Source organism: Microtus ochrogaster, unplaced genomic scaffold (genome assembly GCF_000317375.1).
Source record: "Microtus ochrogaster isolate Prairie Vole_2 unplaced genomic scaffold, MicOch1.0 UNK12, whole genome shotgun sequence".
In the NCBI taxonomy this organism is placed as follows: domain Eukaryota; kingdom Metazoa; phylum Chordata; class Mammalia; order Rodentia; family Cricetidae; genus Microtus; species Microtus ochrogaster.
The window spans coordinates 2706728-2722124 of record NW_004949110.1 but is presented as its reverse complement, the minus strand read 5'-3'; the positions used below and the strand labels follow the sequence as shown (position 1 = coordinate 2722124).

The 15397-nt window shown below is 37.6% G+C and overlaps 1 protein-coding gene across 1 annotated transcript; it reads right to left on the bottom strand.

The window, feature by feature from the left end:
• Nucleotides 1-926: 926 nt before the first annotated feature.
• LOC101980007 (phospholipid scramblase 2-like) lies at nt 927-15146 on the bottom strand. The gene is given in 8 exon segments (XM_026789010.1): nt 927-974; nt 3634-3795; nt 5040-5201; nt 6592-6812; nt 9530-9572; nt 14313-14353; nt 14356-14511; nt 15005-15146. Coding segments are annotated over 8 exon segments (975 nt in total).
• Nucleotides 15147-15397: the final 251 nt, after the last annotated feature.

Sequence of the window (15397 nt, the reverse complement as noted above, 5' to 3'; positions counted from 1 at the left end):
AAGTGGAGAAGAAAGTATCAGGAACTGACATGAACAGTAGGCTGCAGAAGATTCTTACTGATGGCAGAGGGTAATCCGTCAGAGCTCTGTGGCTGGTCTCTTAAGGATCAGCATCCTAACCCCATCTCTATCTTTCCCCATTCGAGTCCTGTGCTGTCTACTGACTTTTAGCCTATTCCAGATTTTACACTCCCCACTTCAAGGCCTTTACATATTTAGGTGTTGAGGGTAAGGGAGGAACATCAGAATGCACAGGAAGCTCTCTTTCCCTTAAAAGGAGAATTAGTGTCTGCCCAGTATTCAGAGTGAATTTGATGCAAATTAGAAGCTACAGAACAGAAATCCCGTATCCAAAGTTCTCTTCATTGGCCTGAGCCATTTTCCTGTATTTTGAAATCCCTGGTCATCACAATGAAGCCTTTCCCCCATTATCTACTATAATTTTAATTTGGGAAACTGCTCATGTTCCAGGGCATGCATTAGATTGCCATAGTCCTTACACAGACCTTAAAAGTTTGATAGTATTACAATTGGAAATTTTCCTACCAGCAGTTAAGTAAATTAAGGCTCAAGGGTCATCACAGAACTTGGAAGATAAAGGATCAGGTATGGGAACACTCCTTTCAAGTGTTTTTTTGATGGCAGGATGAGAGCAGGAACAGGAAAGTTTTTAACTCTTATGCTGGTTTTCCCAAGGAAAAAAGTGAATATCCCCTATAGTATATGAAAAGGTCTATAATCTAGTGAGCTAGGAAACAAATTATAATAACTTGAAAAGCCAAACACATGACAGTGGAGTTGTGCACATCTTAATTTAATTCAAGGATAGATGCATGACTTCAACAACAAAAAAAAATCTTTCCTTTGGGTCTTAACATTCTGGCTTCACATTTTCTAAAGACACATTTATCGATTCATTTAAATAATCATAGTTTTGGTCTCTGGCCTCTACCGGTTTCAAAAAACATGAAGTCCTAGATAAGAAGAAAAGTAATAAAGTCAATTTTCAGCAACAAAAGTGAAGCTACTTTTAAAATTAAGAAAACTGAGGGAACCCAGGAACGGGAGGCAGTAGAGTTTTGATTTTGATGCCATAGTGGTCTGCGTGGTGAGAACTTTTTTCAAGCAAAGTAAAGACAAACAAGACAATCAGACAAGCAATAATAATCAAAGTATAAACCAAACCAAAGAAAAAAGAAGAACAACCAAGGGAAATGGGGTATTATACTACAAATTAAATACTTTATATTTATAATAATGAATCCTTTTAATAAACAACAAAATGGATAACCCTGGAAGATGGTATATAACATGAAATGAGCCAGAGAAGAAAATAAAATATAGCATACTCTTCACCTGTGAAGTGTAAAAATGTTGAACTCTTCATTCTAAACAAAGGGAGTAGAATTGTAGCCTGAGGATGGAAGCTGAGTTGGGGGAATAAGGGTTGTACCAAAGACTCTAAATGCTCATTAATGAAGAATAAATTTTAGTGATTCACACAAGGCACTGGGATTGGAGGTGTATCACTGCACTGTATATTCCAATATTGCTAAAGAGCAGATTTTAAATATTCACATTGCAAAATAAAGACAATCCTTAAGGTGATTGATATTTCAGTTAGTTTGATTATCTCACGACATACACTTTTACTAGAATATCATTTAGCCCCATAATTATCAACAGACACAATATTTGTCTGTTGAAGTAAATGCTGCAATATTGAAGCTTTAATTAGGAATTAGTTATTGCACATATCTCAAATTTGCGAGAATAGTGTGCTAAATTTAGTGATTCCTAGCCTGGTTTTATAATTACTAACATGACTATGTTTGGCAAATCTATTATTTCATTTCTTAGATTTTTATGACTTTATTCTCATTGAAGAGCAAAAATTTTTTTTTAAAATAAAATCTCTCCTGTGTTGAAACTGAAACTGTGTGAATACCTGAAATTATAGCACTTAGGAGACTCAGGCAAGAGGATTGCCATAACAGATGCCAGTTTCGACTAAACAAGGATACTTGGTCTCAAAAGAAAATTGAAAGCACATATGAAATGCCTCATGTCTTAGGGTTTCTATTACTGTGATAAAACACCATGATCTAAAACTACATGGTTTATTTTAGCTTAGAGCTCACATAGTCCTTCACTGAGAAAAGTCAGGTCAGGAACCCAAATACACTAGGGACCTGTAGGCAGGAGCTGATGCAGAGGCCATGAAAGGATGCTGCTTACTGGCTTGCTTGTCATGGTTTAGTTTGCCCTCTTATAGAACCCAGAACCAACACCTCAGAGGTAGCACTGTCCCGGTGATCTGGGCCTTCCCACATTTAATCATCAATCAAGAAAATGGATGACCAGAGGCAAATCTGATGGGGGCATTTACTCAGTTGAGGTTCCCTCTTCCAAAATGACTCCAATCTGTGTCACCCTGACATAAAATTTGCCAGCATCCCATGATATGTTCCTTCAAATATATATGGACTTCAATGAGTTTATTCGCAGCCACAATACCATTGCTACATTAAAAAATCAATAGTTTATTTTAGCATCATGTAGCAAGTGTTCATATTTCCCTGAATGCCACACAAAGCTTTCACTAATCTGATAAAATAATCGGTCTCTGTAACCTTTAACTTTGATCACATGGGAGAATTTCCTGTATATTCAACAAACTTCTGATATTGAGATTGGAACTTAGTATGGGCACTGAAAAAAAAAATCTCAGGACCACTGCTTTATCCCAAATATTTCCTGTAACATGTTAGCTAGATCTAGAGATTTGTTTGAAAGTATATTATTGATGGTTACACTTTATTTTGTTTGGTATTTAATCAAATAATATGTCAAGATAAAACTCTTTGATTCAGCAACTTCTATTCCATATAAGTATTAATTTTTTGAAGTCTAAAGTTAACTTTTTGTTTTGTAAAGTCAGAACCTCTCAATAGATGGGCTTTGAATCTTTGATTTGAAACTGTGTGGATTCTTTAAATAGAATATATGTCCCTGAATCCAAATTTTAAGGAAGACCTGAGATCATTTCAGAGCTGGGGATATACATCACCTCTTATATAAAACCTGGGAACTAAGAATATATTACTTATATTGTTTAGTTTTCTTTTTGCTACTTTTTTTAGCATTGCATACATATATACAATGAAATATAAACATACCCACTTCCCATCTCCCTAACTAAGAAAGAGATCTTTAAGAGTGCAGTTTTCTGCATTATCTCCATATAGTTCTATACCATCTGAAACAGTAATCACATGATGGTGTTGGAAGTCCTTCTGTCTACGTGCTGCTTTTATTGGTTAATGAATAGAAACTGTCTTGGCCTATGATAGAGCAAAAGAACAGAGCTAGGCAGAGAAAACTAAACTGAATGCTGGGGAAAAGGAGGCAGAGTCAGGGAGAAGCCAAGGAGTTGCCACCAGAGACAGACATGCTGAAGCTTTGCTGGTAGGCCACAACCTCGTGGTGATGCACAGATTAATGGAAATGGGTTAAATTAAGATGTAAGAGTTAGCCAATAAAAAGCTAGAGCTAATGGGCTAAGAAGTGATTTAAATAATATAGTTTCGGTGTGGCTCTCCTCTCCCCCTCCAACACAAGGAGTCTACTTACTATGAGAAAACACGCTCCAAGCATCACAGCCTTCATTTTCACATCAAGGTCTAGTGGGAACTGGATCCCAAAACTGTCCACATCTGTCAGTAACTCCTTCAGAAAACCAGACCAATGCTTGGAAATCCTACCAATCACAATTTTTTCGTCGAGAGACGTGATCTGTATTGAAAACAAAAATCAGTGAACCAAAGGAGAAGTTTAAGAAGTTCTAGAAAACTAATAATAAACTACTTTCAGGGATGAATATCAGAAATGTGCCATTCAAATCATGCTCTCATGTAACTAAACATTGGAAGGGGTGTTGCATAAAATAGGAATTTTTGGCATTATGTATGAAAAATTCACAAGGTTTCCCCAGTATTTTCACTTATTTCCTAACAGTAAATTGTATGTCAGCTTGAATTCTGTTAATGTTTCTGAAAATAGAAATAATAATAACTTTGCACATATCTAGATGCTTGCTCATATAGATCTATTTTTACTCCTACCAGTATATAAAGTCTTTGTAGGATGTATTAAATACCCTCACACATGTTCACAGCCTCATACACACATGCTTTGTAAGATCTCTTGTAGTATTCACCTATAATGTTTTAGAACTGCCCATGTTTGTGATTGACCGTGCTTTGGTCATTGTAGGCAAGGCTTCATGTACACATAACTGTATTCTAAAGGAGGAATGAAAACTCCACAGTTACCAAGTGTGGCAGGCAGTGTGACAAGAGTGAACACAGAGACCAGCATTCACTGGCACAGAGAGAGGGTTCTAAACATGGAGACCGGGTATGAGGAAGTGGCAATCTTCATCTGCTTTAGAGTATCTATGACTGTTCTGTGGAAACGTAGGCCTCATTTGTTTTCAGGTTTTCTGACTTTCAAAGAGAAGCAGAGAGTCAAATTCCCTCAGCTTTAAAAAGTCCTCCAGGAAGTAAATGTAAAAACATGTTTTCCAATGGACTGACTGAACAGGGAGATCCCGGAGAAGCATGACTGGACAGTAACCACTATACCTGCACTAAGCTTTTTCTTCTAAAAAAAAAAAAAGATTCACTCATTTTTATTTTATGTACGTGGGTGTTTTGCTTGCATGGAGGTCTATGTAGCATGTGCGTGCAGTGCCTGAAGGCACTTTTCTTTGACCTTGCTTCTTGTCAGGTATTGGTCATAGCAATTTGAGAAGTAGCCAATACAGGAATTGTGGATATTTTTCAGATGACTGCACCTTATTCTTTAACAGCATCGGCAAGGACCTTTCATTTGACCAGAAAATATTTCTCTGACCACATTATTTCTCTTTTGAAATATTTGTACAAAAATCTCCATTTAATCCAACCATAGCTCATTGCAAAATATGTTCTACTTATAAGGAAATGAAGTCCAATAAACATGATCACATCTGTTACCTCAAAATCAATATTTCCTCCAAAGCTGCACGTGATACATGGGCCAGAAATTTTTAGAGCAGCCTGTTTTTTCTCATTTTGAACTGTAAATGTTGGCAGAAAAGGGTGCCAGGTCTGAATAACATAACCTATTGGCACACCTGGAGGAGCTTGGACTTCTATCTAAAAGGAAAAAGAACGTTGATAAATATGTTTGTGATCATATTGTCTATTTGTGCCTTCATTTACTAAGAACGGCCCACAGTATTCCAATCTGCAACACCTGTTAATTAGGTCACTAATTTCTTCTCTTAATTCATGGAGGAAGTAACTGCCCCAAAGAAAGATGAACTAAGTTGCATCAGATTCCTCAGCTAACACATAGAAGGAACAAATTGAATGCTTGACAGTTTGCATGTTTCATTTATAAAACTGAAAACTATATATATAAATGAAACTATATAAATGAAAATATATAAAGGAAAACTTTTATAAAAAAACTGTCAAAATCATTAACAAACTCTTTTTCTTAAACTTGTTTATTAACAGTGGCTTATCTATATGGACAGAGCTCTGATCATTGGTGAATTTTCAACTGTGAGTCCTGATGTTGTATAAGAAAAGGACGCTGAGCACTAGACTCATGGCCCTGCTATTTGTTTACTAAGAGGACAACACAATCCATGATCAAGCTTCATGAGCATGTTCTACTGGTTATATAGTACTTTCCAAGATCCTTTCTCACATACTGCTATGCATGTAAGATTATACCTTGTCTAAATAGCATGGACAACACATTCTTTATACACAAACTTATTCTCTCAGAGTACACAGTAAGTACAGTGTTAAACCTCAAATAACTTTTTCCTGTGTTCTTTGTTTGAGCCACACTATAAGAATATTATCAGCAGAATCACTGGGATATGCAGGCAGAACTGGTCATGGGCTAGTGAAATCCAGGCAAGAGCTACCTTCCCTGAAAAGTCTGTATGCCCTGGTATCTGTTCTAAAAGGCGCCTTTGCAATGATTAGATCACCAAGTAATATGAACCAGACAGCAGGACTTTAGCTGAGGAAGTTTCCATCTGGAGAATGTTTACTACAGAAGACATAACTTGCTGTGTTTATTAAAAGAGAAGAAGTGAAAAATACAGGAGATGATATTTTTTCTGTTTGTCCCTCAGTGGAGTATTCAAATCATCAGACAAATCACAAGATGAATACTTCTATCCTTATCCCAGCTCTTCTGTCAACGCACTCTATTTCTGGAAAACTGTTCCAGGACCTCCTCAGACATAGAGCTCCATTAGTTTGATCCATACCAGTCATGATTATTTCTGAGAAGAGATGTGACCAAAATGTCCTCCCTTGAACATCAGAAAGTGCTGTTTGAGATATCACTCTGCCACTAAGGAGAGATTAGCCAAGGGCATAGGCTTAGTCATTCAGCTTCCTTCCTACCGTGGAAGAAAGACCAAATATTGCTCATGGGTCACTTTTAAAAATATTAAAAAACATGGCAAAAATTCTCGCTAAACTATGTTGCAAACTGTGTTGGTAAGTGTTCACAGACCTTCTGGAGGCAACAGGGGCAGAAACAAGAGCTACATCTTAGTGGTCGATTCAAAAGCATGACTTCGTGACCTGAGTTATCAAGAATCCTCATGGAGAAACTCCTGTAGTCCCCACAGCAATTGCGTGTGAAGAAATTAGACTCCTCCACTGCGTAGTAAACCTTCTGCCCAAGTTGGTTCTGAATTTTGTATTTGTTAGCTGTTTCAAAACCTAAAATGGCTAAAAGAGATAAAGCATGTAAACATAATCAATGGTTCATTAAAATCCTCAACTTATCCTAAGATCATATAATATCTAGATATTCTGGGTCTAGATGATATTCTAGATAGCACAAAAAGAGAAAAAGGAAGAAGGTATATATAGACAATTCAGTCTGAAGGAAGGAAAGGCAGAAGAAAAGGAAGAGAGGCCAGCAAACTAAGAAGAAATCAAATAGCTCTGGGAGACACGGAAAACAAAGCAGTCATTTTTTTTGTTGTTGTTGTTGTTTTTTGGTTTTTCGAGACAGGGTTTCTCTGTGGCTTTGGAGCCTGTCCTGGAACTAGCTCTGTAGACCAGACTGGTCTCGAACTCACAGAGATCCGCCTGTCTCTGCCTCCCGAGTGCTGGGATTAAAGGCGTGCGCCACCACCGACCGGCTCAAAGCAGTCATTTTTGATACCGCTATGGTTTAATTCATGAAGGAGACTGCTGCACAGGGCAGGCCCAGTGGTGATAGGTGTGTGGATAAACATCCACTTCTCAAGCATAGTGTTCATGTATTATGGATAAACTAAAGAACTGCTGATGTTTTTAAAATCATATGAGTCAATAAATCAAATCAGTTGGTTTGAGACTGTTTTATAAACCATATTTTTTTTGCATTATCATTAAGCAATGGGGAGACTTACTCTTCATGCACACATGTAAAATGAGAGCAATTGAAAGTGGAAAGGTGAAGAGCAACACTGCACTGAGCCAGGGTCCCCTTGAGGAGGGTAGGGAAATACTGGACAAGGAGTGAGTGTGAGAAAGGTGCATGGCAACTCAGCTCAGATTTCAACTGTCCTATCACGGTGCCATGTTGTGAGACCACAAAGCCAAAGGCATCCCAAATGAACTCTGCCTTATTGGAGTTCCTTTCAATGCTGAAAACAGACAGGTGCCAAATGCAGATTCTCAAGTATCATCTAACCAAAGTCTAGCTGTGGGGGTCTTCTCTTATTTAGAGACAGAAAGAGTAGTTAATAATCAAATTTGCCCATAGAAAAATGTCCTTTAGAAGCCCCAGCACTATGGACTCATTTTAGAGGTTTCGATGAGACTTGAAGATGCCTTGAATTCGGTCTCTTAAAAACTGCCATGGTAACAATACCTGCCACAAATATTTTTGTGAAGATTTAGAAAACTGAAAATTATTTTATTTTTACTGAGAGAACATCTATTATTCAAATAGCAGTTCAATTGTGTAGCTTGAACTATACTCGTTTTATCCAACTTCTAGTTTTCTGCCAGCTCATTGGAAGATTAAATCCAACAAAATGAGTCTATGCAGGGCTACAATCAGTTTAGTGGTAGCATAATTGCTTACTATGCACAAGACCCTAGATTTGAGTCCTAAGAGTGCAAAAGAAAAAAAAAATAATGGAACTTTATCCTTAGTGTCTGTTTACTTTTCAATAAGATCAAAGTACAAATGCTGGTTATAAACTCAGATGCTGAAAGTGAACAGAGAATTTGTTATCTTTTATATTGTTTGTAATAAGAAAAATGACTCCATTTGAGAGAATAAGTAAAAATTTGAAGATGTGGGTTTTTTCTTCTTAATCACAAACTGAAGAGCTAGTGAATGTGGATTAATAATAATACAGTGACTGTAATTGCTGAGCAAATAATTTGAAACTTACATATCTAAAACTTAGAAATGTAAGGCTACATAGTATATAAAATCTGACTTTGAGGCTTAAAATTCTCAAAATATATACTGTGGAATTTGAATATTTGCAAATGTTCAAAGAACAAAACATTATAAAAAAGATAGTGTTTGTTTTCAAAGAAAAACTTAGTTTAGAAAAACTTAAACCCAAAATATTATAATATGTAACAATATACATAAAAGGCAATTTAAATGAAATAAGGAAAACTATGTATTTAAAGTCCAGAAGTGCGCCATACAATGCATGGCCCAATTTTCCAATGAAAAGTAACTTTGTAGACAGGTGACCATGAATTTAAATGGTGTATTCTAAATGTCAGCTGTTATCATGTTCTGGTAGATACAAGACACGGTAGCTCACACATCTCTCTACGATCTCCATCCACTCGGAAATTATCATAATTTTCTAGTAGCTTCTTCAGTTCTTTTTTTTTTTTTTTGCGCCTGGAGACACTGGACCTGTGGAGATATCTGTAGGCACCTGGCCATGCTCTGCACAGCGTCTCTAAGACAACAGGGCCCTGGGCTGAACTAGGAAGTGCTTAGGAGCCCTATAATATGTAGATGTCATGGTCCTGCATGGCATTAACAGTGATTTTACAGAACACCGCCACCCTAATTCCAAAGATCTTTCACTGTACGACCCGCACCATTGCCCGAGGTACTGTGCAAGCCTCACATGGTTACAACCTGGTAGACAGCAGCTGAGACACCAAGTAGGGTGGTAAAACATGGGGCAATTTTTAGATATGAGAGCAAAGGGAAGTTTTCGGTGTTCTTTTTCAAATTAGTATCTGTATCATGAGGGAAGTTGGCCATCATAATATTTACCAAGAGATCCCTAATTTATAGAAATGAAAATTTCTAGATACCACTGCTTGTTTGAAGACTATGAGGAAAGACATTGTAAGCAACCGAGTTCTCCATCCTGCGCCCTCCAGAATGCTGTATTTGTGGTCTTCAGTGTGCCCTTACTTTCATTGTCTTTCTAGAAATACGAAGAAGAGAACAGAATACACACCTTCCACAAACTCAAACTGCTGGTGAATCAGAATGTGATCTATCTGTCACAGTGAAAAGAAAATGGAGAATTTCAGATGCTTTAGCTAACCAACTTTGGATTCATATTTTTAGTATTTATAACCAGCTGCCAACAATTATCAGTATCAAATTCTCACAATTGTTTACTTTTTGATAAAACTATATTTAAAAACTTTTTCCATTAAAACATATCTACTGAATTAATTTATTATTAATGTGTGGAAATTAGGTCAGTTTGGCTTAACCTGACATATCTATAAACATTAGAAAGTCCTCCCTAGATGATTTTTGTGAAATATGAAAACATTTCATACATGTTTATATATATCTTCTATACATGTTTATATACATGACTTCTATACATCTTATGATCTGTGGCCTTTTTGTTGTAGTGGTTTTTCAGGTTTTGAGCAGGGTTTCTTTATGTAGCCCATGATGGCACTGCACTTACGATCTCTCTGACTTGGCTGAATTCAGGGCATGGGTCACCATGACCTGCATGATGTTGACTCTTTAAAAAATGTTTCAAAGTATTTTTTTTCAAAATATAAACAAGTACATATTCAGAAGACAGTTCCTTTGCTGAACTCCAAATGCTCTCTTGTACAAACACTGAACTGTAGACTCTTATTAAAGCTATCTGACTTACAAAACAAAGCAAGTGTCAACTTAACATTGCTATGTTAAACTACATGCAGTACCCCCAAACCCAGATTTTTTTTCTCTTATGGTTGATGTTTGAAACATTGCATGTGTCTAATATTAAAAGTGGTCTGAATAAAAATTATAATTTTAATAATTACAAAAAATAGTAGAACACTCGATACACAGAATATAAATTCATTTTTTTCAGTACCACTTACTGAATCTGACCTCTATGATTCACTAAGCAATTTAACACACCAAGACATTTACACAGTATTGTGATTGCGGAGTACAAGATACAGAATCAAGGCATGAGGTTTCAGAAGGCAGGAATGCTTTCATAGGATTATAATGCTGAGCCGCTGAGGTAACTCGAAGGTTTCCACCCATGTAAATGGCTGTAATTATAGCACTTCTGCATCACAACGGCTCTGTAAAGAAAAAAGAGTTAAGCCTTATAGCCTGTGTATAAGCATGACCCTTTTCCACGGCCATGCCAGATCTTGTCAATTATCTTTTTGAAAATGGCTCCGGGTGAGGTAGAATCTCAAAAATGTTTTTAAGCTATATTTTACAGCTAAGGATAGTGAACACTTTTAGTGATGTTTACTAACCACATGTATTTCTTCCTTTTGAGAACTTTCTGTTCAATTCTATAGTTTCACTTTTTTTGGTTGGGTGCTTTGTTTTCTTGACATTTAGGTTTTTTTGAGTTCTTACTATACTCCATACACTAATTGTCTGTCAAATGTATAGGTAACAAAGATTCTTTTCTGTTCTCTGGGCTGCCTCTGCACTCATTAACATTTTGTTCGTGCTAAGAAGATTTAGTTTCATGAGACCATTGGTTGATTTCTGATCTTATGTCATGTGCAACTGGACGGAGTCCTATTTAGAAAACCCTCACCATGACTATGTGTAGACGTGAACTCGTTAGAAGTCCTATGCAGAAAGCGCTAGCCATGCCTACATGTAGGACTGCACTCATTCCTTCCTTTCTAGCACTTTCAGAGCATCAGATCTTATGATCCTTGGTCCACACTCTTGGCAGGATTGTAACGAATTCAGACACAATGAAAATCGATCTGGAAGTTTTGCAAAAGAGTGAAAATAAAACTTCCATATGTCCCATGCATGTCACTTCTGGACATATACTCAAAGGACTCTACGTTTTATTGCAGGGATGTCTGCACACATATGGTCACTGCTGTGCTTTTCAAAATAGCTAAGAAATGGAATCACCCAAGATGTGCAATAACTGATGCCTGGAAAAGGAAAATGCAGGACAGGCACACGATGGAATTTTATCCATCTGCAAAGAAATGTGAAACAATAAAATTTGAAAGTGAATTGATGGAACTGGAAAATATCAGTGAGTGAGGTAATCTCTAATCTGGAAAATCAAACACCATATGTTCTCTCTCAAATGTGAATAGGTTTGGATCTTTATGGATGTGTTTATTTAAATTATACTGTCTGTAGAAATCCCAAAGGGAGTAGAAGAGGGGCATGGAAAAGCTGTGGGTGATGAAGAGGCCTTACAGAAACTGAGGAAGGTAGCAAATGTGCATTATAAAAATTGAAGAAATACTGAAAGTGGCAAATTTTAAACAAAGGCCAGGGGTTGAGAAGAACAGGAGGTACAGAGAGAGGGGTAACAGAAACTAAAGATGCATGAAGGATTCACATCAAAACTTACTAATTTATAAGCTTTGTAATTTTTTTAATTGATTTTATTGAGCTATATATTTTTCTCTGCTCCCCTCCCTTCCTTTTCCCTCACCTTCTACCCTCTCCCATAGCCCCATGCTATTTACTCAGGAGATCTTGTCTTTTACTTCCCATGCAGATTAGATCCATGTAGCTTCATAATTTTTAACTGTCAAAATGGATTTACCATGCATGGTCAATAATGCTTATCCCAGAAGCCATGGGTGATAATGCTTATCTCAGAAGCCATGGGTTATAAAACTAAAATCCAAGGGCCAAGTGTGGAACATCTTTTCAGGAATTATTGACCAAGAATGTCCCAGAGGCTCCCCAAACTCTACAGGTTATGACCATTGCTTACTGCACACTTTGATTCCAGAACTCAAGGAAATCATACTTCAACTGAGCTGGCAGCTTCCTTCTTGCTGATAGATTTAATATAGTTTGTAATCTTCAGACTTTATATTCTCTAACTCCATCTTGTCAAGCAAGGTGTTCCTGCTGCTGAAATAGAGGCACAGCTCTTCTGGAGGTAAACTACTGATTTCCTATAGGATCTGAAGTCTGACAAGAGGAAATTCATGTCTTGAACCAGGGACCAGGTTCAAAATCCCATGGATGGGGAGGTCACAGGCACCAGCAATGAATTTACTATTTATATTTTGTTAAAATGGACATATCATCAAACTTCCTTCAAAGTATTTATATTTATCAACAGACCAGTGCTGCCCTCAGTCTTGATCAAAGATACTTCTCTCTGCCATGAATGGTGAATTAATGCAGAGACCATCGCTGGCTAAGGTGCTGAGTACAACTGACTGATGATATGAAACAGCCATGTCCCCATTTCACCGACTCCAAGTCTCAGAGAACATCACAGAAGATGGGGAAGAGAGGAGGAGCCACACGATGAGAAGAGAGCTATGAACTCACCAGCAGCTGTGTTTTCCTGGATAGGGTCTACACAATACTGAGCTGGTAAACATTTAGTCAGAGATAATAACATGGCTCATGGTTCTCAACATTCCTCTGAGAACTACTTTTGGTCTCAGGCTCTCAGATTGCTGGCAGTGAGGAAGTCATTGTCTTTAGTAATTTAGCCACTAGTACCTTACCCATGCAACTGTTGATAGTACAATTATAAAGCCCAGGGGTAGGTCTGTTAAAACTCAGTGGTTTTCAAACAAACAGTCAAACACACACACACACACACACACACACACACACACACACACACACACACACTAAATAAATAAATAAATAAATAAATAAATAAATAAATAAATAAATAAAAGGACAGGAAAGTTGGATGAGGATTTGGCTTGAAAATAGTTGTCAGTGTAGGAGTGAGACAAAAGAAGGTAGGTGGATTAATGTGACCAGAATTTTATTGTAGACATGTATGAAATTTTCAAATATCAGCTAATGAGGAATATACTGTATAGTGTATTATAAAAAACTAGAAATGTGCTGAATATTTACTAGCATTTGACTATTATCATAAATCACTTCCAAGGTAATAGAAAATATGGATATTAGCCTTCATCAGGCGATGAAAGGAGACAGAGACAGAGTCCCACATTGGAGCACTGGACTGAAACCCCAAGGTCCAAATCAGGAGCAGAAGGAGAGAGAGCACGAGCAAGGAACTCAGGACCGCGAGGGGTGCACCCACACACTAAGACAATGGGGATGTTCTATCAGGAACTCACCAAGGCCAGCTGGACTGGGTCTGAGAAAGCATGGGATAAAACAGGACTTGCTGAACATAGCAGACAATGAGGACTGCTGAGAATTCAAGAACAATGGCACTGGGTTTTGATCCTACTGCACATGCTAGCTATGTGGGAGCCTAGGCTGTTTGGATGTTCACCTTACTAGACCTGGAAGGAGGTGGGAGGTCCTTGGACTCCCTACAGGGCAGGGAACCCTGACTATTCTTCCGGCTGATGAGAGGGGGGAGTTGATTGGGGGAGGGGGAGGGAAATGGGAGGCGGTGACAGGGAGAAGACAGAAATCTTTAATAAATAAATAAATTAAAAAAAACAAAACAAACAAACAAAATAGATAAATCACTTCCAAGGTAATAGAAAATACAACTTCCTAAGACATTCACATTTTACTTCAGAAAGAAAATAAATCCATAAAAATCAGTGACTCATTTTAGAATAGATGGTCATGTTTTATGGGTCATGTCATAACCTCTACATGATTTTTCAATCTGAGGTAGATGAATTAGGAGGAATTCAAAACAGTGGATCCTAAGCCAGACTACAGCATCGAGTGACACCCTTTGTCAAAAAAAATCTGTTTACTGACTCTAATTTTTATGAACCACGGTGATTGCCTACCCATAAGTAAACTAGAACCATGGTCTTGTTTATGAAGCTTTATCTTTTTGAACTTACATGAATTAAATATTCCAATCCAGGTGGCACTTCAAAAGAGATGGCGCTGGAATCCATGGGGTCACAGCAGGTCCACCTAGCTGGTGAGATTCTGGCTGACTTTGGGTAATAAAGAAGGCTGGGCCTTCATCAGCATAGATGGGTGGTGGGACTGGACAGCCAGCCTGAGGTCCTGAGTAACCAGGATGTCCACTACTTCCTGAAACAGGAGTGAACCAAATAGTTGTTACTGCACAGAAAAATGGAATAACAAATCCTTTTGGAAATTACCTTAACTAGCTCTAAGATACATTTCAACTCTAGTATTTATGAACTTTAAAAGTGTCATTATCATTTTTTACAGCTACTTCAACAAAGTCCATGGGATATCACATCTTCACCTATTTTTGAGAGTTCTGGCTGTGATGAATCAACAGACAACCTTTCCTTTGGTAGCAATTTCCCCAAAACTGACACATTCCTCTCTGGAGGAAAAAGGGGAACTCTTAAGCCCCAGCAAGTAAACAAATCTCACTGATCAAAGAAAGCCGAAATGTACAACAGCAAGGCCCCTCCTCAAGAGTATAGGATCTGTTACCAAAGCCTCAGTAGAGAGACCTCCCTGCCTTTTGAGGTGCCTGTAAGCTGTGCTGAGAGCTGTAGGGATGAACCATGTGTGAGTTGTCAATCAACAAGGATGGGCTGGGCTTTGCCATGCTGCAGTTGCCTAAGAGATGTCCAAGCTCCTATTTGTAACTTTTCATCCACTCTCAGATCCTCAGCTTGGACTTCAGTGAAGTTGTTACTTTGATATGTTAATGGTACCCTCTCTTGAGGAAGAAGACATTTGTTCATGCCTCCATGGAAAACTTGAACACAACACCCTTGCCATTCAGCCTTGAATGTAAAATATGTGAGACAAAAATCACGAATGATTAGAGTGATTTATATGAATATTTGGCATGAGTTCATGAGAAAAGATGTTAGTGATAAAACCAAAGCAAAGGATGTAAATTGCTATTTCTAGGACCAAAGCATCTTGGGAAAACAAATAATTTGGAAACCTGAACAATAACTTCTCCTGTATGTATAGAACAGGGGAAGGT